General features: G+C 34.0%; 1 protein-coding gene across 3 annotated transcripts in view; it reads left to right on the top strand.

The window, feature by feature from the left end:
- Positions 1 to 26,053, top strand: part of LOC113237346 (TRPL translocation defect protein 14) — a 31,491-nt gene that overhangs the window by 789 nt on the left and 4,649 nt on the right. The window contains exons 3-7 of one of the 3 annotated variants that reach the window (XM_026473763.1): positions 24 to 61; positions 710 to 747; positions 9,038 to 9,130; positions 18,306 to 18,434; positions 20,882 to 21,018. In XM_026473763.1, coding sequence (XP_026329548.1) covers positions 24 to 61; positions 710 to 747; positions 9,038 to 9,130; positions 18,306 to 18,434; positions 20,882 to 21,018 — 435 coding nt within the window. Of the gene's footprint in view, positions 1 to 23; positions 62 to 709; positions 748 to 864; positions 884 to 9,037; positions 9,131 to 18,305; positions 18,435 to 20,881; positions 21,019 to 26,053 lie in introns of those variants that run through there. The other 2 variants (XM_026473764.1, XM_026473765.1) reach the window with 2 other exon arrangements.

Below are 26,053 nucleotides of genomic sequence, written 5' to 3'. Positions count from 1 at the left end.
TTCCACATTGTGTTTATTTCCAGGTGTTCCGGGTGCCGGAAACGGCTACCGTCCTTCTCAGGTACGAAGTGCACCCATCACAAATTGATAAGTGTAGAATTTGTAATTTGTACATTAAATTTACTTTGAACTTTACTGCTATAAAACTGTTAAGAATGAGTTAAAATTTTTTTAAAGTTGGATTTGTAAGAATTTTTTGCTGTATCATGAAATTTATTGCATTTTTCTATACTAATTTTCAAAGGTAGTTATTGTAAATGAAATACCTAATGTGCTTGGCACATGCTCATTTTTCTGAGTAATATGATCCAACAGACAAATAATTGCTGTAATGAACATTTTTTTAATTTGGAAAGTTCAAATTAATTGTATTGCAAATTAAAATTCGTACACACTGTAGAATTTGTGTTGATGCATTGTACTGAATTCTTATGTCAAAATTCATATTGATAACCTTTACAAGCCAACCAAAGTTAATTCTTTATTTGGCTTGTGAAAAAAATCTAGAAAATATTTTTTTTTATTAAGTTTTGATCCTTCATTATTAAATGTAGAATCAAAGCTTGCATTTCTTGAAAGAATATAAAGTTAATAGTAAAATTAAAGTATTTGTTACTTACTTGAATATTTTGAATTGAAATTTGTATTTTTTTCAAATTGTGTACCTTTTTATGGACCCACTGCAACTATTTGTTATCTTTTTTTACAGTGGTGGCATCAAATTTGGCGATCTCACCCCAGATGAAGGTATGTAGATATACTATTATAACTATTCTCATTGTATTTGATGTTCTTATATCTCTTCTTGTTAAGTAAAAATTGCATTTGATTTTCATGTATTACATTCTATTTATTTGTAGGCAGGTTTTCCCGAATAGAATGAGTAAGAAAACCCAAAAGTTTATTAATAGATATATTTTTACTTATACTTCACATATTTTCAAATTAACATAATTTGAAATATACCTATGTAATAGTAGTTTTTTTTTTATTTTGTTTAATATGTCAATATTGAAATATGCATAGTAATGTGTTAATAATTTATTTAGTTAATACATTTAAATATTGGGTAAATTAAATACAATTCTTTATTGGAAACAAGCATATAGATTTGCTCTATTTAAGATTCCAATTTATTAACTCATACACTTTTAAGTGCTTGTTTAGGAGACACTTAACAACTTTTACTATGAAGGTCTCTTATAATCCCGTAAAAATGTTTACTATTCCCTAGTAAATGTTACATACCTACTGTAACATTACCTGTACTTTTTTCGCGCTAATAGGGTGACGGTCATAAAATTAAGTTTCTTATAATATATTTATATATATTTGTTTTATTTGATATTCTAAACATTGTTTGCATGTTCAGTTACATATTGATTCAACGTAACGTTAGCAATGTCTTTGGTACGTCTTTTAAAATAATAAGTATTAATATAGGTAGGGTATGTACATAAGAATCATGTGAAAGTGAAAACAACAAAAGCATTTTATCAAGTAAGAAGTACTTCTCAGGGCATTTTATCAAGTAAGGAGTACTTCTCAGGTTATCACTCTCAGTATACACGAATGTCTAGCGGGAAATAATGGATGTGCCTGTTGCACCTTTCTTATGTGCAACTTTTTCGTAGCACACAATCCCAAATGCCTTTAAGAAACATATCTATTAGGGTAGCTTGTTTTAGAATGATCTTAACTATGCTATTAAAAAAGTGTTATTTTTGAATAGTCAACTCGAGGCTATATTTGATTAACATAAATATATGTAGGCTAGAGATTAAATGCGTTTAGTTATTTTTCCAAATATAAATTTTGAACTAACTTCAAAGATATTTTTTATTAGTGAGTCATTAAATCTTATACATTTATAGAAGGTACACTACAGAAGACATTATAATAATATTATGTTTGTAAATACCATTTAATTTCTCACACAATTGTGATTCAATGGAGTGAGTTAACTAAACACTGTGAATGTTGACTTGACTTCTGTAAAATGTTGTTGCAATAAACTTTGTCATTGAAAACCTTAGTAGTCTAAGGAAATTATCAAATTTAGTTAAGCGCAGGCTGACTTTAACTCCGGGTGGTCTTTTATATTACGGTAGACTAATATAAATCCCCAACCCGTTATACAACTATGGTATAAACTTAATTTTAATATAGCCAATAAATTTATAAAATACAATCATGAACATAAAGCCTTAAGTACCGCTCTAATGTATTAACCTTTTATGGATACAGCCAATAAATTTACGAAATAATTGGAAAAAACAAATTTCCAAATTAAAGTTCAAATTTTTCGCCTATCTAATTTCTTTTCTTATTTAATTCCTGGAAAGATAAGCATATTGTGTAGGATTGCCTAATGTCTATCATTTAGAAATGTGACACCACTGGCGCCATGTTGTTTTTTGCTTTTGTATTTTTTTCCAGATTCCTTGATTTCAGAGCAGGCAAATTAAAAATAGGACAAAAGAAAATAGGAAACTACCCGGAACGCAATTATCTTTCCTTTCATGAGGCTTCAAAACATTCTTTTTACTGCACTATATCCTGTTGGTAAATGTTGTTACTTCATTGTTTAGCAAAAAATATACGCAGTCTAAACAAAAAGCCGGTACACTAACCAAGCATAAAATTTAAAAGAAAATGCCTTTCATTTTTATTTAAAAAATACTGGCAAAGATCAATAAGACTCGGGGAAATCTTGACGTGCCAGTGTTTACCATTGACCGTTGCCAAAAGTTAAATCACGTGGATTTTTTCCGCCATTGTCTCCGCGAAAATAGAAAACGAAATAGTAATACTTTTTAGAAGACTGATTTGTTTACAACATACCTTGATTCTTGCGCTTGTCGTATTGTTATGCAATATTACGTGTTATAAGAAAATTTGAAGGCAATGAATGACCTAATATTGTCCCTCTCCCGACCATCTGTCGTAACTAGCATTAGGCAAATTTTTCAATGTATTTTCGGTTCCGTATTTCACATCTTTGCGTCATCAATTCATGACTCTTTTATTTATAGAAACACAGATATATAGAGATTGACCAGTTAACAAAATAAATACAGTTTCACTATGTCCGGTCAAACATTAGGAACTGCAGCTAGTGTTATATTCATTTATAAAAATGATAGATAGGCATTTGAGGATTTGTTCAGAATATTCGCTTTTGAAAGCTCATTAATATCATAAGTATAACAAGATAAAGTTGCAGTTCGTCATGAACGGACGCACACATTCACATAATCTCGAGGCGCACTCGAGTTGCACTGCGCGGGTCGCACTCGCCATTCATTATAGAACTGAAAGCGTTCGCTTCGTGTTACAAAATTAATAATAAATATAATAGTTATTTGTTATGCAATGCTGCAAAGTTGTTGTTTGACGCAAGTGCTTGTATTGAAACCTGAGCAAGCGAAGAATTCTTTCGCGAGTGATTAACAAATATAATCCGCAACACAACTTAACACGATACGCAAAACAACTTAGGTACCGAGCGAAACAACTTTTCACCTCACTATACCTAGGAAAATGGTAGATGCAAGAAAAACAGTTGAACTATAACAAACAAAATTAGTTATCGTTGTCAATTTAACGTCAACAATAATAAGGATAAAGTATGCCTTCGCATTTCATTTCTATTTCATTGTTATACTCCCATAATTAAACTGCATAATTAAACACAGATCCCGGGTTCGATTCCCGATCTGGGAGAAATACATTTATTTCTCTCGTGAGTTTCAGGTTTGGGTGCAATTTGTGGTTGTGTATGTGTGTGTCCATGGCACCCGCGACACAGTATTTCCTTAGTGTGCGGGTCTACGTGTACGTAATTGTTATTATTATAATCGAGATACTAATCCGCGATGCTAGTATAAAAATATATACATAAAAATGGTATTCAAAATATGTAAATTCTGCATTTGAGAAAGGTTATTTAAATACAGCACGAGAATACTGTGATTAATACTGTAGGTACAACTACAACTAGACTGATGCTTCACTGCATACTAAAACGTTGTATATTCGAACAAATATCTTTAAATTACCACTGGACATCGACAGCTGTCCCCTTGATTACCCCTGACCTTTATGACTCAAGGGATATGAATAGCAATACGTTTCTTCTTTATCGAGGGCGTGTCCCTGACGCGGGGTTGTGAGGTAGGTTCACGCCTCCAGTTCGCCTATGCCAAGTCTTTCATAGCTATTGCACTAATTTCACAACTTCACGAAATCGCTATTTCTAGAAAATGGTTCATAGTTTGGCATGATTCTAATTGATATATGAACGTGATTCTATCACTCGTCCTCAACCCGCTTTCTTTAGTCATATTGTATGCTTAAAACCACAGATAATCTGTTTCTGCAAATTTTCGCAATGATAAACTTTAACACAGCTCTTTGAACCGGTTATAAAGTAAAAAAGTTTTGACGTTTCCGTGTCGTAATTTGGCAGACGGCATACAGATTTACGAATTTGTATCCCAACAACTCTTTATCATCACAATGTCAAACTCAATGCCAATTCATAATCGTAGTAGTAAGGGACACAAAGTCCACTCCGAATGGTATCGGAATTGCGATATTTTAAGTTTAAAAAAATCGGTCTCGTAAATCACGGGCCTCCCCGTTTATTTTTGTTGGTTAAGCTTAGACACGCTGCCAGATCCGTAACGATGCTTTTCTGTCACTAGGATCTCTGTTATTCTAACTATCCTCCAGAAATAGAGTTCGGTCTGACAATGTTACCCAAATGAGCTTTTAACGATATAATTAATTTATTCTATTCAGTGTAGACATTGTATTGAATGAATATTGATAGACACATAAAATGTATGATTTAAAGCACCCACAAGATTCACAACTTTCTGAAATTCACAGCAAACAAACTTGAACGTGAATATCTTGTACGTAACCGTTAGTTCGACTACGGGGATCTCGTGCCCGCAGTTATTGGCATTTATTTAATGCATCGAAGCACTAAGCGGTCTCGCAACCATCTCGGAAATCTGTTCAATCCATTACGTGCAAGGACGTCCGTTCGAGAAGGTATTCCGTATAATCTTCTTATAAAAATGGTGTTATGTATTAGATAACTAGACGAGTATGGGGCTTCATGGCTTGAGCACGTGCGCTATTTGTGACGTAACACGCTCACGGTCACGTTCAAGAGCATCTAAATAAAACCAGCAATTATCGTTTGAAGAAGCTGGAAACATAAATTACACTTTCATAATAGAATAATATTTTGAATAGCAGTTTATAGAAGTCATGATTGTGCACACATCAATATCATTCTAACTATCTCAACAATTTTCCGAGTTGGGTCACGAAGTCTTGCAAATCAAACGAAATTACGATTCATTGCGAAATCCATCATACTTACTCGATACGATTTACTGTGAAACCATTTACTTACCTCGTCAAAATCAAATTACTTATATTTCGCATAAAACAGAACCTAAAATGTACGTATTTAGACAGTTGTAAATCTTGCTCTATTACTTATGGTTATCTGATATAGTTACTGCCCTAGTTTCGTGTAAAATTTCAGTTTGTTTCCTATGTTTATCATCAAGATATCCCGTGGTCTCTCGAATTTCGAGTGATATCTCAATGACCCTAATTTACCATTGTGTGATACCGATTACGTCGAAACGTTTCAAGATTGTAACTTCTCAAAAGATCATACTTTCAAGCGCTTTTGTTTCTTTTGTGTTGGTGCGCAGTGTATTTTTATTCGACATCATATAATAATACTTAAATGTACTCGTGCGCTACTGTTTAAGAGATGAATTACAGACGATTTTAATGCTTAATGACTTGCGTAACGGAACACTCGATAACACTTGTTAGTTGCACAGACGTAACAAGCGCGACACAATTTTCCATAGTAGTTAGTTTGTTCTAATTCATTACCTCCGACCGAGAACATTTGCGAAAAGTGAATGTAACTTGTATCTATTGTTCATTGGGCTTTATTAATATTGTCATGATATACTGACGATCACACGAATCGGTATTGCGATGTATTGTTTATCACAATGTTATTTATTTTAAAAAACTCTTTTTTTTGTGCCATGCAGAATTCTTTACTCTAGCCCCTTATTTCCTCTTCCTCTAACAGTAGTTAAAGAAATTCAAGGAAAGGAATTTTGATGTCGAAATTAGTTTATGGCATTTCAATACTCATTCTTATTGTGTAAGTATGTTAGTAAATATACCGTTAATTGTCCTAAAACGTATTAAAAAAAATAAACTATGACATCTAACGGATAATCTGTTTGCCGGGCTTTCAATTTCTCAAACAACTCGTCTTGGATTTTGCTCTATATACGAAATGGTGCTTTCTGAAGAATATTGTATTTCATTATTTGATGTGTTATAGGACTTGTTCAATACTAGTCACTAGTTAAAATTGTCTTGCTTCCGCTTAAATTCGCATGATGTTATTGCAATTAAACAACAATAACAAAACTGTCCATTGTAGTAGTCTTCAGTTTATTTTACACGACATTCGGGAGCCATTAAGTATTACAATGTCATCAAACACTGTTGATTTCAAATACCCATTGCTTATTTAACTTTTTATTTTCCAATTTACACTGAAATTTTGTTCGAGAAACCCAATTTCATCAATTTTACGCAAGCATAAGACGCAAATTTCCTTGGAAACCTTTCGTGTGATATTCGGAGATCGTTAAATTTTGTTCCTACCAACATAAGTTGGCTACGTAAACATCCCAACCCCCGTTTGACGTTGTCACTCAAGTCATGACTCATGATCACGTTGGGGCAGGATTTGTATGACTACACATAGTACATGCGAGTGGAACAATCTTTCAACAAGACGACACGTTTTCTGTTTTTGTGTACAGAGTGACGTTATTTACACGTCAATTTATTTGAATTATGAGACTATTCATTTAGTACGTTTCTTTACATACTACACGAGTTCTTTCGTAAATAATTGATAATTTAAGACGAAACAAAATAAAGGATTTTGAATTTTCTCCTGTTACCTATTGGTGTTTAACTTTTCTTCTATAAATTACGTTATTATTGGTTTCAATTTTTAAGTTCAGTTGATATGGTATTAATCAGTTCAATAATCAATCCATCAATCAGTATTGCAATGTTTCTTGTTCAGTGTAACTGTCCCTTATCAGCAAAAATCTATCTGTGTACTTAATTATCATACTGTAATGACGTAAACGGCCAGATTCCAACGTGGGCGAGGTATTGTTTGCGTCTGCAACATGTTCATTTATATTGTTCTGCATATTGCACGCTTATTTTCAACGGTAGTTTAGCTCTTTATATACTACATGTATTTCCATGACTATCAGTTGGCATGTTTATAGGAATGTTACTAATTCAACGGCTATTTGCCACTTGGAATTTGATGACTGCGATTTGTAATTCAAAAAGAAAATAATAAATCTATCTTACTGGTTTTATAATTTATCTCAATAATATGAAGAACCAATATTTATTTTCAAAAAAGCTGTTTCCTATCCAAAATCAAAGATCTGCAACAAGCACTTAGAGGTCAACTGAGCCACAGAAGGTCTACTCGTTCCGTAGCTCATCTGGGGTCGGTTTAGTAAAGTCGCTGCTTCTGGTCCAACCGGGTCGAAGGAATTTTTCTTTGTCTTTGTTTAGTCTTTGTACCAATAATAAGAACGATCACTAATTAAATTTCAGACAATTGCTTTGAATATTAAATTACAAATTGCTTTGTTATAAGTACGATATCGAGCTATAAGGTCGCGATACATGGTTAAACAGTCATCAAACAACGTAAATATCTAATTGTAAATAATCTTATTTACCAAATTGAATATCAAACACGTTTTAGATCGACCTCGCACCCATTTTGAAACCTTTGAAGTGTTTTCACAGCTCTTTTGTCAATATTGAATTCATGGTTATCGATATAAAAAGTATTACTTACCTTACTCAACTAAGTTCAATGAACTTTTATTTGGTTTAAGGCCTCCGATCAAAGTCACCCAAGAAATCGTTTTACTCTTTATACAATAGAAAATAAGTACGTGTGCTTTTTAACCGACTTCAAAAACAGGAGGTGGTTCTCAATTCGACTGTACGTTTTTTTTGTGTGTATGTTACGCAATAACTCCGGTATTTGTGAACCGATTTTCATGATTTTTTTTGTAGGAAAGAGGGTACCTCCATAGTGGTACCATTTAATTTTGAAGAAAATCATCCACCTCTAAGGGTGGCTGTTCACGCATGAAGATTCATTTTTATAAATAGCGCCTAAATTTTATTATAACGAGCAATTATTTTAATGGTTGATTTTGCTATTCTTTAATTGAAGGCGTTTTTCTCTCTCCAATATGCTTTGAGTACTGAGAACCGATTTTTAATCTCTTGTGTCAAGTCCCGTATAGTGGCGAACCTGGGGGATGAATCCGGGTTTGCGCACTTTCCGGTAACCGTTTTCAATAAAACTTGGTAATTATATGTAATTCCACGCACTTTTGAGATTGGTTTTTTTAGTACTCTGTTCTGAGATTATTTACTAGACACTCATATTAAATTACGACATACCACTTGGTTGTATTGTATTATTTAGAAATGACTTAAGTTTTTATGTGTAACATTTAAATCATAAAAGGATTTAGTCTACGAAATGTAGTCCAATCCAGTCCAGTTTGCGACGGAATTGCATGAAATCGTTCTTCGATCCGCTTTCTCCGTTCCACCCCTATATTGTGGATAAACCCAAAATTCGCACGGAGCGTTACGCTACTACATTTATATGGCATTTTACGGTATTGGAGTGGAATACTCTGCCTGCAGAATTGTTCCCTAAATGCTATTACTTAGGCCTTTTCAAGCCGAGAGTGAATGGGGATTATATGTGCATGATCCATCGTCGACCTCATTGTCACTTTCCACAAGTTGACATGAAGGTCAAATGCGCACTTCTTTAAACTACAGAAGAAACTATTTAGTATCTACGGCATACATTTAATGCAAATTGTAATGGCAGAACAGCCAATGAGTGTTTCAGCCGAGATGTGCAGCAGTGATTGCTTAAGATGCACTGCAGCAGCGGTGGCCCAGACCAGCCGTGGGCAGCGTGGTGAGTTCATCACCACGTGTGAGTAGATATGCCAGTGGAGTCAAAAAAGTCGTTAGCAGGTGCTAGTATCTTCTAACCTACTTGAATGTGGAGTCTAGATACTCGGAAGAGTGCTAGATTTTAAATCCTTTAGCTCAACTTCATTCAAATGATGTTTCATGAAATCATTTAAAAAATCAATGGCTAAACAAGACATCACACGTCATATACTTAATTCATGAGATTCTAGTATTTTACATCACATTTTGGTCGAGAAAGAACTAAATTTACAAATGCATTTTCGTGTTAATGAATTTTGCAGTCCAGATTAAATGAAAATAGGTGAAAATTTTGAGCGTTGAATAATTGAAATCGAAGTAAAAATTATGATTAATTTTCTCACTAAACATTTTACATTAGATATTTTCCTCTTACGGTCACAACTTCATAAATATATGGTCAGAACTGACGCAACTAGTAGTTGGCAAGGCAAAGCAACCGGGCGGACGCCTCCACTAGCGCAAAAACAATACGTCATTTTTAAAGCTTGTGGAGACCGCACATCCCCGAATATCTTGTTTGGCATCGGATTTTGAATCGTTATTTGATCTCATTACTATCTTAGTCGACTTGACACCATCAGAACGTCAACTGTGAATATTACGACACCTGATACGGTGTATCTTGTTTATATTATTTGATATCTACAGAACATGCATTGTTAGTCATTGTATAGACAATATCCAGAAATGTAGAATGTTACGGGAAATGACTTGATTGTAGAAAGACATTTAAACAGATTTTCAGATATAATGTGTTTTAATTAACATAACAAGAATAGCGTTGTTGTTTTTTCCTCATATCTTTGGCAAAGATCCTAGAGTTTCCAAAATGGTATGGAGTTTGAACATGTTTACTTACGTCTGTGAAAGTGACATTAAATGCTATTGTATTTTCCTTTGCCAATGACGCGCACTACTGTAGCTGGGTATCTTTTTTCTATGTTATTGTGTTGTTTAGATCATTTGTATTTCATGCATCATATGCTACACCACGTGAGGCCAACTCATTATCCGATAAATCGTCTAAATTAAAGACTACATTAATTGCATGTATTTACGAATAGTCTCGAAAATGATAGACTCTGTTACATTACCATACGCCATCATTCATTCAATCCCATTGTGATGAATTGTTGCTACGTTTTGTACGTCTTTAATTTGAATATCTTTATCATATCCACATTTATTGCCCAGCCCCTTGTTTCGTTTGCGTGATATTGAAATTAGAATCGATATTAAACGAAATACAGAACTGACAATAGCTGCTTTTGTAAACTTTATTACGGCCTCCGTATCGTATTGCCTTTGTTCGTGTCTTGTGGTTTCCTTTGTGAACCTTCTCGCCATAGCTTCGGTACATAGGAATTATGCTATTGTTCCTCGATAGCTCGGAGGCGATGACTTTTTAGTATTTACGTCACTAGAGTCGTGTTTGGCACTGTTCACGATATTCACATGATTGTTCTGAATAATTTTGTCCACAAATTTTCATAAACAGCATTGTTCATGGCAAAATATAGAATTCTATTTCAAATTTTCATACTCAAGTGCAAAGTTAATTGAACGTTGAAAGCTTTTAATTAACTTAGAATAAAACGGTGAGAACACCATTACTCCAATTCTAAATTCCAAAAATTCCGTTGCTCCTAATTAATTGGGCAGAAGGTCCTTCGGTCGGTCTTTGCATTGTTTGCTTGTTATTGTATAATGCCTTATATAATATGTCGTCAATGAAAGATAACATTTCGGTTACTCACGAACGTTGATAATTTGATGTTGTGGTTAAAACACGCGACATGATAAAGAATTTGCGATTGAGACTTCCTCCGAAATTTATTTATATTTATCGTGTACTGGAGTATATTTTATTTTTTACTTTATCTTTGTGTTTGGTCTAGTTATTTAATTACGTTACTCTACAATACTTAAAATAATTTATTATTTTTGCGATGTGGAGTTCCGGACTAATATTTATCTTTGATGTCTCGGTTACAAGACATAAATATATAAGATACAAGTTCTAACCGTACTAACGAACAAGTATACTCAAAATATTCCTCAAATAGTATTTTATTCGTACTGCCTAGTTGCTGTTATGTAACGATAAAGGCATTCAAAAGTTTCTGAACATTGTATTGTCTTTAATCAACTTATTGGATAATGCATGACCGGAATTTCAAACAAAAATCCGGTTTTATCTTGTGCATTTAGCCACGCCAGGATCGTCAAAATTCTTCGGTGAAAATGATACCATTTGTTGGTGGATAATAAATTATTATCAATTGAATCCACAACAACAAGGTTTATATTACGATAGACGTCACTGAAACGGTGTACACGGAATTCAATACAATGTCACGACCATAAAACTTTTATGCTTCGTGGCCTTGTAAGAAAGTCGTCATCGATCTTACCAAAATTCAATTACACAGTGCAATTTATCAGATCGAATTAAGGAATTAAGTCTTATCTGATTGCTTTTTGAGGAAAATGTTTTTGTAGACGATTGTTTTATTATACATGCTTCCTTATCTTTTCTGACTTGGTGTTTTCTAAAGAGCAAAACATGTTCATTATCGTTGGATAATTTATGGTACAGCAACATTGACGTCGCAATTCTAATCAAGTTCAAGATTAGGCATTATCATACCATGAGCTGTAGCTTGATATGTCTATTTTTGATGATTAAGTGTCATACGTTTTGTCATTTTACAGACAATTTAAGACTTGCTCATTTATCGGTAAATCATGTAAACAGTGTGGGTAAGCCCAGTGTATTCTTCATGGTGCAATATTATCTTGTGATAATAAAATGACGAAAATATAAAGGCTAATGTACAAAGGATTTGTAAGTTTGTATAACAATTTACGACAAATTTACTGCAGTGACTCGTATAAATTCTTGTTTCGTTCTGGCTGTTTTAGAGGCTCGTAAATCCAGGTCGGGCAGCTGACGGCCGTCATCAACATTTTTTTTTTATTTCGCATTGTCGTGGTTTTTTTCCGTATTTCTCACTATACGATTTTCTAAATGCAAATTAATAAACGCTAGGCATTCTAAGCGAGTTCACTGGCAAGCTGAAAATAAATCAAGATAATCATGGCCTCTTCTCTTGGTCGCGACGGCAAAATAATGTATTGAATTTAATTTAAATATACTCCCAAGGCACCAACCTTCGCTTCTGTCGCTCAAGTGTCACTCGTATGTCTTTTTTTAATTAGATAGATGAACTGAAAAACAAGTAACGCTTCAATTTAAAAAAAACAATTGACATATCGATACGGTATTTGAAAAATTAGCTTTACAAAATAGACAAAAATTAATGGACATAAATAAACATAGAGACAGAAGTGCAATTCGTTGAAAAATAAAATATTTACTCATTCTGAAATCCGGAACGATATGCCAACACTTGTTTGTGACGTTACAACTGTAATGGCGCTGTACAAGCTACATACTAATAATCTTTTCGCTAAAACAGGATAGAGCATCCCCCTGACTTGAAAAACATCTCATGTGGTAGTTGAAATATCGAAAAACGAAATTCGGATTCACTTTCAGAATAACAAAATTTGAATCAAATAAATTGGTTGTTTTTCATAGAATGGTTTTGTTGTCATTGTAAGATCAGAGTCGTCTACTTACAGCCACAAGCTTACAAGCCAAGACGATAAGGAAAAGGCTCTCTTCTAAAGGGTTTTACTTTGCGTTACGTTACGGAGTTCAAACAGGGCTGTCAAAGTCAAATAATCATTTATTCCATAGGTTAAATTTTTACACTTAAAAACGTAATTTTTTTTAAGCTACTGCTCGTTCACTGTGCTGACTTCCCAGAGAAAAACGAACACGAAATTCTAGGGATTGCCCTTTTCAAATAAATTGAAGTGCTTTGGAATAAATACACTTTGAATCATATTTGTGTGGAATGTAAACTCATGTCGTCTTTCCATACATCTTAATCTAACACGTACCTAGTTTTCAATTTTGTAATATAACTTTTCAATTAAAATACTTTTGATGTAAGTTTTAAACTTAGGAAATGATAATCTTAATATGTGTTCCGGAATGTTATCGCAAAATCGTATTACAGTCCCCCATAAAAGAATTGTGTACTTTAGTTAAACGAAATCGTGGTACCATGACTTTGGACTTAGTTCTAAGGTTAATATTGTCGATGTCTTCTTTCTAAATGAAATTATGTATATTTTTACGGCCATACAAAATATTGGAGTAAATTTACTGTGATGCCACAGTTATGATACCAGTCTCCTTAAACTTTTCTCTGAACGAAAAACGAGACCTAAACGGTACACAGAACGAATCGCTCGTTTTTGCAACACAAATATGGCTTGTATATCTGCCGCTTTACCCCACATGAGAATCCCGTAGGACATTATACTATGGAAGTTAGTAAAGTTATCTAGCAGTACCAACATCGGTAAGCTCAATGTATTCTGCGGACAGCGTATGCAGTGGAGCTTAACCTGCTGACCAAGGAAGATATATGTGGAAACCATTGAGTTTACTATTTAAGGTCACTCCCAAATAGTCCGCTTTATTAAGAAAGTCTAACTTTTCTCCATTTATTTCTATGACTGGACTACTCGATTTTATGTTAGTTAATTATAATTTAAAAAGCCGGCAACTTATAGGCATCATCACTAGTTTTGCTTATGTCCGTAGGCAAGGAAAACCGTTTCCCATCAAATAGCTCGTTTCCTCGTTTGCCTACTTAGTTACATACAAAAAAAACGATCTGATTCTGTAGGAGCAACACCAAATACAAAAAAAAACCCCAACAATGTCTATATTACTCGTAATTCACCATAATGACGATGACAATTAGATTTTTGTTTTTGGAAATACTGTTAAAATTGTATTATATATAATTTATGACCAAGTTGTTCCCTTCTTTACAAAATGTGCCCAGTCGATTTTACTACGTAATTTTTTTTTTTGCCCATTCCTTTGGATCATTTTGCCGCTACCCTGAGTGCGGAATCAGACCCGCGGCCTAGACGAGTTGCCCCCTAAGCTTTAACATTTAATGTATGACTAACACGAAACTTCCATTAGTGATGATAAGAATGTATAACATCTATCCCTTTCATGATATTAAATATCTTTAGGTAGAGATGGAACGGGCTTAGGATAGTAGAGCATGGAATAAAAAATGGTTGATTTTTCTGTGCAATCGTGCCTGGTGAAGTAAAATACTGTCACGTGAGCGTAGTTTCTTTACAAAAACAAGTCTACTATGAAATGAGGTTGACAGATAGACAGGCCGACGGATATGACGAATTCAAAAGTTTTGTTTTTGTCATTTGGTTGTGTTTGTATTTAATAACAACGTAATGTGTATGCGAGTTAATGTTCCTTGAAGATTTCGTGGCGCAAAATTGGCGTTTGCCACATTTTACAGTGGATGTCTAGCACATTAACAATGATTTGTATGTGATAATGTGCCCTGCGTCGCCCCAATCGAGCCCGCGTGCCGTCTCGTCGGTCGTCACGCGTCTCTGATATCAGGCAAAAATAGTCATTCAGCTTTTCAGCGCTAACTGGTTTTTGGCAAATATCCACACAATGAAAACGTGAGGTGATGATTAAGCCGCTAAGTGGTATAAAGTGTGATATTTGTAGAGGGTACACTTACGTAATTTGATAGCGGTTGATGGTCAACATTTGCCAAAACCTTTGTCGTTGGACGGACATGTTCTACGCTATCTTAAGTACGTTCTCTTAGAAATGAGATTTCGTCGTTAGAACCCTTGAGCGCCTTAAAAAAGTACCTAATGTAAAGTAGGTACTTTACATTAGGTACTTTTTTGATAAGGTTATCTTTGTAAATATTGTGCCAAAGACATAATAATTTTCTTAGATATGTAACCTATATATTTGATATTACGATATTACAGTGATACCATAATATCAAATCTAATCTATCTAAAGGAAAAAACGTTTTATTATACAAGTAAAACGTTTTTTCTTTAATTAGATTAGATTAAACATGCAAATTGGGACTTAGCAATTACTTACTACCTAGCTTACTAGCTAGCTTACTCTTTATCGACGAATATACAATATAGAATAATATTGTTGCTACACTGTACCAGTCTGCACAATCTTCATTATTTCTAAATTGGCCTCGTTTTTATTTTATTCTGATATTTTTCTGCACAATCTTCATTGTTTTCTAGGAAAGCCTCGATTTTACTTTGCTATGACATTTTTATTCAAATAGTATTTGTTTGAAGGGTAAAACCCACCAAGTCCTATTTTGATCAAACAGGAGATTTTTCCATTTTTGTTTCATTGCGAAGAACATTTAAGACAAGAAAAATTTAATAAGTGCGTAGTGTCCTTCATTATATATATAACTGCATTTCGAAAAAAGCCTGTACATACAATAACATTATAATTTCCTTTGCAGCTAAAACACAAAAATCTTGTGTCTTGTCTTTTCTTCTAAATAAATTATTATTCTTAAAATCTTAATTATCTCCAATAGTCGATTTGGCTTTCAAGTGAGTTTTGAAAACAAATAATACCTTCTGATTTGCCAACCCTTGATCTGATTACTCTGGATTAATTTTATATTTTCTTGAAACTTCGAAATTGTCTTCTCAACTTAGGAATCCTATTAAGTATATCATTGAAATACTTATCTGCGGTTTACATAGGAAATTAATGAGGTCAGACGAAAAGCGATTAAAGAGTTTCATGAAAAAATTGATCCTTTTTTTTGTCGACTTATCTATTTATCGACCTTCAAACTAGCTACTTTAAATCGCTTTAACTTTTGCCGTCTCTGTGGCTTGTAATGTTGGGGGGCGAATACTTCATTCAATACGTATTAAACCTTGATTAGTGTTACCGATTTGTGGTTTCTTGTGTATGACAATGACTCAGTAGTTGGCAGAATGTTAAATGTCAGTGTATGTATGCGATATCTTATTTTAGACACTACTGTAATAACTACAACTAGGTGCACGAATAAAGAAATCGATTATTTTACTGGGTATCAGATGTTTCACTGAATAGTCAAGATGTACAAATTGACCGCAATTCAGACAGTCTTTGTTCTGCTATGTATTTGAAATCCGATGTAAGTATGTAAAATAGTGTTTCATTTTTCCTACAAGGGATTACAAAATGGTTAAATATTTTTTTGGACATACAATAATTTTTCAGCTCTTATGGATACAATTGCAATATGTAATTGTATCCATAAGAGCAGTTACACACAGCAACTGTTAGCAGCGATGCAAACGCGATCCAGTAGCGATGCAGTCGCTGATCGTCTACACACGTGCGCGATTTTAAGCAGCGTTGCAAGCGCGCGACTACATCGATACAAATGCGTGATTGTATCGATGCAGTCACGCGTTTGCATCGCTGGTAAAAGTCACGTGTAACCATTCTAAGAGTTATACAATTAGTGACTTTTCTTTATTGTATTGTTGGCTGAATTACTTTTTTTTTATTAAAAAAAAATTATAAATAGAATACTTATTAATCTAAACATGGTGGTGCAACAAAATTTGTTAAAACTGTTCCATTCAGGGAGTCTACTGTCGTTTTCAAAGACAATGTGAATGCAGCTTCATTTGCATCGTCTTCTTTTAATTTGGTCAAGTATTCGGAACGAGACCGAGAACGAGAGGCTAAGTTTTACAAAACACAAATCAAAGTAACACACAAAAAAAGAGCAAAGAAAAACAAGGTGTTCCAACTTTTTTTGCAAATTCAACATTGAATTATATAGAAAATCACCCCATGAATTTGCAATCGTAAATTTTACGGCCATTATAGCTTAAACCTATTCTGAATCCACTGGAGCGAAATCTTCAATTTGCGTCCGAACCATCCATCTAACCGGTCCACTGCCCTTAGCTAAACCACGTGTGTTGGCATCATTTCAATTTTGTTTAAAGGTTATTGTTCTAGAACATTCGATTCAGTGGTACGAGTTTATATTAGGTATGTCCCAATTTGCGAATTTCGCTAACGTTTGTAATTGGAATATTTGCTCTATTTGTTATCTGACCTTGTCCTTTTACCTTATTTCTCTAGGGGAATTAAAAGCATTAAGAGTTACTGTGCATTAAAAGCATTAGCTAAGTAACAATGGTAGTAAATCGTAATATGTAAATCAACATAATTATGCGATTTCATTATCGTCATCGTCGCTAGAATCCCTAACACGCAATTTTAATCGTTAAAAATACTGTACAAAACACAAACTAGGATGATCCCTGTGACACTTCATTTGACGTTTGTCATAGGGGTAAGGTAAAGTGGATAGATTTTAGTGTATTTAATTTTTGAAGCAAAGGTTCTCTCTTATAGTTTTATTTTTATGATGTTTTATGAACAATGTCTATTCATTGTAGATGTGTGAACTGTTTTGTATTATTATATTGAAGGCATAAAACACACAAATAAAATTCAAATGCAATTTCAATTGATATTGTATTAAATATCAAAAAACATTTATCATCTTAATTTATAGGTTTCAAAACGGTAATAACATTAACATGTCAATTCATTGCCTATGATTAAAATTTATACTTTAAGAATGAATACACGCACTATACATACATTTATTCAATAATTATCAAAAACTTTATACCTCATCATGATATACCTCATCTGTAGCGAATACAGACTAATGAAGTAACCTTTGCACATTCCCGTGACACAGGGTTTCCCTAGTGCGGGGCTATGTTGAGTGTGTGCGTTATTTTTTTATTTTTATTGAGGTAATAAAATAATGACTTTATGAAAAAAAAAGTTTTTCCGTTCATTTCTCACAAATAAACATTGATTTAGTGTTACATTTACATTAATTTAATGTATTTACTTAAACAAAGACTATTCATTTAAAAGCGAAGCTAATAAAAATAGCTTATGAAATACGTAAATTAGTGCACGTTGGTACAAGGTTATATTGTGTAGATTTTTATGAACTGTCACAGGGATCATCCTATATTATTTTTAGTATAAGAAATAATAGTATTAGGTTCTTTGCATACTTATAGATCGTTAAAAACTGATTGTTTTCCTAATTTCAGCAACGAATCAATAACATCCCCAACATTTTCTTACAAATTCTATCTTGTTGTTACAGCTAGCCAGTTCCAGGAGAATCTCCTGAAGACGATGATTCAAATTGAGAATACTTTCTTCGAACTAGGTAGGACGTCCACGAGGAATTGCCTTATCATCTGTGATAGAGGAGCCATGGATGCCAGTGCATGTAAGTTTACTCTACCTACATTACAGTCTCCAAACAGTTATGCAAATTTCAAAATAGTATCCGCGACGGGTCTAAAACTTCTTTCCCGTCAATTTGTAACCGTCGGAGATGCCAAAAACCGGGTACTCATTACAGAGCTTTCCGCGTTCCCATTATGTCGTTACTATTTATTTATCGTTGACCGACTGTCGCGTCTTGCCTGTTCCCATATCACGACTAGCTGCCGTGACTATGTCGTGGACGTTTATTTTATAGCTGAACGACTGTTGTGTATAGCTGTTCCCGCTACATCGTGACGACAATTTATTGGTTCACGGCAGCCACCTTGTCGTTTACACGACATAATCGTTTGAAGCTGCGATTATCTGTCGTCACATTTTTGTCGTGACGTTTTAATTATCGTCAGACGATTATCGTTCTAGCTGTTCCCATTTTCCCATTGTCACGGCAGACTGTCGTCGTAACGTCAAAAAAGTCGTGAACGACAGATAACCGTGTTGTTCTGTGTGAACAACTTCATTTAAATATACAAGCTACGACGCTTTAAACTGCATAATTATCTGTCGTCATGACATAATGGGGACGCGGCCTTAGCGTCTGATTAAAGACTGTTTCAATCGTACACACTAGAACTTCGTTACTGTATCTGTCACGGTTACGGTTACAGCTCGCTAGTGAGTACACGGCTTAAAAGACACACATACACGCACGCACGCACGCACGCGCGCACACACACACACACACACACACACATGTATATAATAAAATGGTGTTTTTTTTTTAATATACCCTTTTTTATAGATGGTCCCCTTTCATTGAATATGACTGAATAAAAATCGTCTTAACGGTCTCTGTAAGACCCGCAAACGCAAATGTTAGGTCTACGTATGTACATACAGTTGCATCGCGAATAACATGCGTTAATAACACTGAAAGTGTTGAATCAATCAATCACTTTCGAAAAAATACATAGTTAAATTAATATACACTGATTAATACACGGTGTGAAAACGCGATTTCTAAAAATTTTTACAACAGAAAATAAAAACACAAAGTTGGAATTCAACCCGATCGAAGTAATTTTTTTCTAAGTATTCGATATTTGTTTAATAATTATAAAACTAGTGGAGTAATTTCACAAAAAAAAAATTATTGCATTATGATGGTAAAATATCCTGACATTCAATAAAAGTTAATCACAAAGAAAGTTGGCAATCACCCACGCGTACACGTTTCATTTAACAATATTATTTTGATGCAAAATGATTTACAAATCGAATATTTCATGTAATAATGTAGACAAACATAGACCCACCGAAAAGCTTTTATTGATTGGAACGCGCTTTTGATACTATGTAATATTTGGTTGTGTAAACAAATTTCCCCGTGACCATTTTAACCAATACAGCAGCAGGACCGTCACGGCTCATTCAATCCTATATTTATTACTATTTCAAGACCCCAAAAGCACCCAAAAACCGATGTTTCTCGAGTTACTAAATAGGATGTTACGCATGACTCTCCGTCATCAATCAGTAATCCTATCTATTCCTACGGCTTCTTAATGGGCGATCCTCACTTAGTGCCAAAGACTACATTCCTTAATCATGTCGATCATTTGTTACAATAAACATATAGGTACTAGAAGTCGACAATGTTATGATTATACATACATAATTACATATGTATATCCTGGTTAGACACGCTCATTAAAAAGTAGACTCTTGTGCTTACACAAGAGTCTACTTTTTAGTAGGCTGGTATATACAATTATATACGTACATAAAATTTCTCATATCACTTCGTATGTCAGTAATGGACGTTAGTTGTAATTTGACAATGATTTATTCATTGATGTAAATAAATAATTGGAATCGACGTCGAACAAAATTCTGAATTTAACTACCAAAGTATATATATTTTTCAATCAATATTATCCGTTAAATATACTCATGGACGTATTTATGGAACGTTAATAAAAAGTTGAATTATGATAACGACATTTATATGGCCCATTTACTGGCCACATATTCTAGAACGTTTTATCGAAATGAAGAGACAGTTGTATGTGCTGGTATAGGTATGTGATCAGTGGTTCATATGGACATTGTTATCATAATTCAATCTATTTTTAGCGTTCCTCTGAATATGTCCATGAGCGTATGTGTTTCCAGGTAAAGTGGTGACAATATATCAATGCATGCGGGGGACTTTACCTAAGAACAATTTTACGTCATAAAAAATACCTAACTGTTTTATTATTAATAACAAGACTATCGTTTGTTTTTTTCCTATTGTTTATTTTCCGTTTTCCTTTGATGAGGAAAACGTAATTTCACGAATACCAAATACAGGAAGAACGAAGAGTTAAAAGACATCTTCGTTGTCAAAACAAAATTTTGGCCTAACGGCGATTGTGCTATATTAATATTATTTATACATTTCAGTTATACCAAAAGAGGAATGGGAGGCTATAATGGGAAAAAGCAACTGGAATAGCGTCGAATTGCGGGATAACAGATATAATCAAATTGTCCATATGGTGTCTGCTGCAAATGGCGCTGAAGATTTCTATTCCACAGAGGTGAGTAACGGTACCTTGTCTACCATCAAGACATTATATTTAGAAGTTTTTGAAAGAGCTCGTCCAGGGAAGTACTGCCAACTTACCTATTTCTACCGCCATGCAGTAATGTAAGCGTTACTACGTTTTGGTTTTGGAGGGTAAGAGTACTGGTGAAATTACCCGTCACTTGGTACCATAAAAAATAAACATTTACTTCAACATCAAAAGTGCACTTCATATCGCATAGTGATCTAAACGCTTAGAGGGCTGCGTACTTAGCCATTGGACATACTTTACGAGTTGATACCTAATGGACTTTGCTTCTATCTCCAGACTAAATAATATGATTTTATATCCATTGTGTATATAATAACAGTCGAAACATCATTAATCAGGATCGTGATAATGACGTTGTCTTTCAAATTCATGTTGCAATTCCAATCCTATTCCGAAAATACTCACTGTATATATACTTTAAAATAAATAACAGTAAAATATTTTTTTATGAAATTAGGTCGTTTTTAAAATATTATTCGAATAGACACTGACAATAGTAAAAATATTTTATGAACGACAGAAATATCAATCATTTAGTAATAGAAGACTATTACTATATAATTTGAATTAATGATTCATTTTCTTAGGAAATGAAAATAGACCACTGCGTACATAAGTATGATTCAAAACCTTCTGAGACCCTACGAAAGTAAGCGCTCGAGTGTCGAGCACGTATTCTCACACCCATCCTCGTGAGGTAACGACAGACGCGCGCCGGTGCTACTACTGATTCCACTCGACTTGGTGGTTGTTTGGATTTTTTTTTATAAAAAAAAAACAAAATATACAGTAAAAACTTACAAGCAAACCACTTATTCTGGCGAAAGTTATTCAGAGACCTATTTATAGAAGCGTACAGACTCGTATTCCAAAGTATTATTGTACCTTATTCCATTGCACCCTGTATAAATTGTTCCAGACATTGTTAAAAAGGGTAGGAGTGTCATTAATCCAACAAGTACACAACAATTAACACTTAACAAATAAGCGTCTTTATTGTACGAGCAACAATAACATACACAACCATAATAATATGAATGAGTTGCCTTTTATCTACCAACGTGAACGCTTCATTAAGAGAGCCTTATTTACCTATCACGTGGAATTACACATGTCTTAGATTGCAGTTATAGTGAAAACATGCATGAAGCTGTGTTTACATTATACAGATAAACTTGTGCGTAAGTTATGCGCAATTTAAATTTTTTGATCAAACGCTTTAATTAAAAAGTAAACTTTTTATTTTCATAAATGACTAATGAATAAATTTTTAATTACTAGTGTAATCTAAATGTATTTTGCGATTTTCGTAACGAAAGTGTCAGTACTAATTGCACAAGTCAATAAAAATCTCATGCTTTTATAAACAAGTTAACGAAATGACAAAAACTTTTTAGTTTAAAAAGAAAAAGAATACAAATAAAATATCATTTGAAGAATGTATCGAATATAAAATTTTAAAGATTTTTTAATTTAAGATAAAGGCTGTAGATAGATAGACTTTACGAATATTGTAGACTCTTTGACCTTATAGTATTTACTTTGCTATTATAGTACTTTTACTTCAGACTGTTACTTCAGACATTAATTAATGTCCGTGTGGTCAAAGAGTCTACAATATTCGTAAGAATACTAGAATGTCTGAAGTAAATACTATAATAGCAATAACATTTCCCAGTAGGGAAAGAACTAAAATAATATTTTAAAAAATCAACCTAATACAATTACTAATAAATTTACTCAATAATTGATGCATTTGATACTTTAATTATACTTTATATCGTCAGATACATTAATACTTTGTCAACTGTGCCTTACAATGTATATACTATCAACTGTATCTCTATTAAGCGTGATAATGATAAATTGCGCTCTCATTGTTACATAATGTCTTGACGCGTATTGAGAAAGGAAGTTTTATACTCATTTGTAATAAGATTTCTTATTTCCTTTTGACCCGTCACGCACACGCAAACGCAAACGCACGCACGCACGCACGCACGCACGCGAAATTACAGGCACCTGGGGCTTGTCAACTTATGTACTGTACTTGTAAACCTTTGCAACGTAAAGCTCTGAGTGGCGTAACTGCTACGGATAGGTGTATCGTTTACTACCAGACGTTTGTTCGTTGTCACTTGGTATCTCAAATATAAAGATATATCAGCCTACCTTACCGCTCTTTGACGTACAAGAAATAAAATTTAATTATTATTTGTGTACTACCAAATTATAAATTGATTCAGCATATTCGAAAAGTTCTTTGATGCTATAGAAACAATTTTACAGAAGCCTCTATCCTCGACTTTGCTTTAAATAATAATGAAATTAAATAAATGACAATATTAAAGACAAGCTCGGTGACGCAACGGTTTGCACTATTAACGCTGAATGAGGTGATCCCGGGTTCGATTCCCGGTAAGACCAATTTGGGGAAATGAACTAAATTGGTTTTGACCTGGTTTACTCTGGTACTCATTGTACAGGGAATTCCTTAGATTGAGATTGGGTAATTGATGTGATTTGTCTGGCACGTTATTATAGTTATTAAAAACACGTTAGTTTATATAACGTTCCTGGAAAACTCTGATAATCCAATTTGATTAATGAACTAATTGCACGAAAAATACGTGACGAATATAAGTCCCGTACACGTGAGCAACTTTTTGTGTCAAATCGACTGCATGAATTTGCAATAACACAATAATTTGCATACGTGAAATTTTCCGATCGCTAGTTATTTCTTGCTTATAGTATATCTCTAATAGTATCTAGAATTGTCGCTTTATCAAAATGGAATACGAACGAGATTAAAAACCAGGCAGAGAAGCTGTGAGAGTGAAACAGTGTACATTTATACTCAGTATCTGCATATTAGTATCCATAGACAAAGATATGGATATCGACAAGAAGTTATCCGGTTTAAATAAAGCACATACATTATGTACATACAATACTTAGGCCATACTGAAGGTGTCTCGATTCTGATAAGTAAGACCAGATATTATATTTATAATAGATTTATTGTTTTTCAAAGTATATCACACACTTTTGCATTCCGTGCATGCAGCCCTCACTATTCACATACTTTTGCATTTCTTGGAACCATTGTGAAAAGCAGTATGACAAGTCTGCCGTAGGGACCTCTTCAATGGCTGCGTGGAATGCATTCATCTCCGATTCCGGGCTTGTAAATTGTAAACCTTCAAGTTTATCTTTGATTTTTGGAGATAAAAAGAAGTAGTATGGTGCAAGGTCCAGGCTGTATGGCGGATGGGTCATCAGCTCCACATTTAAGGCCTACAAGTACGAATTCGTTACCTTAGCGTAATGTGCAGACGCGTCGTCGTGGTGAAGGACGATATTGCTTCTAAGAAGCTTTTCGCGAACTTTTTCTAACACTGGGCAAGCAGGCGTTTACTCGCTTAATCACTGAGTTTAGGCGTTTAATCACTGACCTTTGGGTGTACTACGCGAGTGCGAAGACGGTTGCGCGAAAGCTTAAATGCGCGATAGTTCATTTGCGCGAGAGTTTGAATGCGCGATACTTCATTTGCGCGAATGACGATAGCACGAAGACAGATTTGGCTCCCATGGCTGCAGGTTGTTGCAATTCTTTGCAATGCAAAGCTTTCATAATAAACTATACGTTTATTTTTGTAAAACTTTATTAGGGTGTACTTGCAACAATTAACTTGCCTTCCAGCTTTCGCAAATCTGTCTTCGTGCTATTGCCCTTCGCGCAAATGAACTTTTACTTTTTTGTTTTACCTTTGACAATTAGCGCGATACCAAATGTGCGCAACGTGTCACATTTGTAACGTTTCTTATCTGTTTGGCTTTGGTTTTTGTTTTGACAGTTAGCGCGATACGAAATATATGCAACGTGTCACATTGGCGACGTTTCTGGTTTTGGTTTTACCGTTGACAATTAGCGTGATTGGCCCCCAGTACTTAGCGACTGACAGCATTATCAGTGGCGTTGTACATGTCCTCGCGTGTGAAAATGTAGGGACACGCATGCCACGACAATACATGTGCGAGACACCACATCATATGCACTATTATGACCCCACCTGTACATGCTCTCCAAGCTTAGGCGGACTTGGGTCTGCTACCTATTTCGTTACCTGCAATGAACAATCCGCCAACTTTATTTTTTGGTCAATTTCTGTTTTTTTTTTTTGTAAACAGCCATATTTATTTACTAATATTAAGCAGAAACAAAAACCAAAATTCGAAAAAAAAAAACAAAAAAACGAGTAGTCTGAAAAAAAATAAGAAACCAAAAACGAAATAAAAACAGAAAAGTGATCTTGATGAATCGAATTGTTACAGTTTATTTTTACTTCAAGGTGCACGAGTTTATTAATCTATTCGTCACCAGCGCATGACTTTTTATCGGCTAAGATTTTTTTTTTGGTCATATTTTTATCGTTATTGATTCGAACATCGAACTTTAACATTACGAATAATGTCAAAAAGATGACAAATAAACGCTTAGAGAGTTACGCAAAAGTACACACACCATCTCGACGCCGACGGTCTCCTAAAGGTGTATACCCTTCGGTGCAATCGGTTTCTTTCCCAATCGGTCCACTATCACTATTCGTCTACTTTCCCGATCCGTCCACTTGTCCAAAGGGGTTTTTAGGTCCACCGAACCTAGACTACTTGAATGCTCAAATTGCATTTTCACTCCCAGGGAATAAAAATTTAGTTTCCTTTAGCAATCAACGGTAAAATTCTTAAAACAAATATTTATGTTACCTTGCGAATTTAAATCTAAAAAATAAATAAAACAATGTTTGTATGTTTTTCATTTATTGCAATCATGTGGTAGATATAGTGTACATTTAAACATTTCCAGTACCTAAACATGAAACCTGGTAGGGACTAGAAATTTTTACCGTAACGTAATAAAACCGTAAGTGTTACTGGAACATAATAAATATTCATATTATCATAAAATGTTCTAAACACAAAATCTAATATA

This window comes from Hyposmocoma kahamanoa, unplaced genomic scaffold, assembly GCF_003589595.1.
Source record: "Hyposmocoma kahamanoa isolate Upper Pololo Valley unplaced genomic scaffold, ASM358959v1 93, whole genome shotgun sequence".
Lineage (NCBI taxonomy): Eukaryota > Metazoa > Arthropoda > Insecta > Lepidoptera > Cosmopterigidae > Hyposmocoma > Hyposmocoma kahamanoa.
The sequence above is the reverse complement of the archived record's forward strand: the minus strand, read 5'-3'. Positions and strand labels throughout refer to the sequence as shown.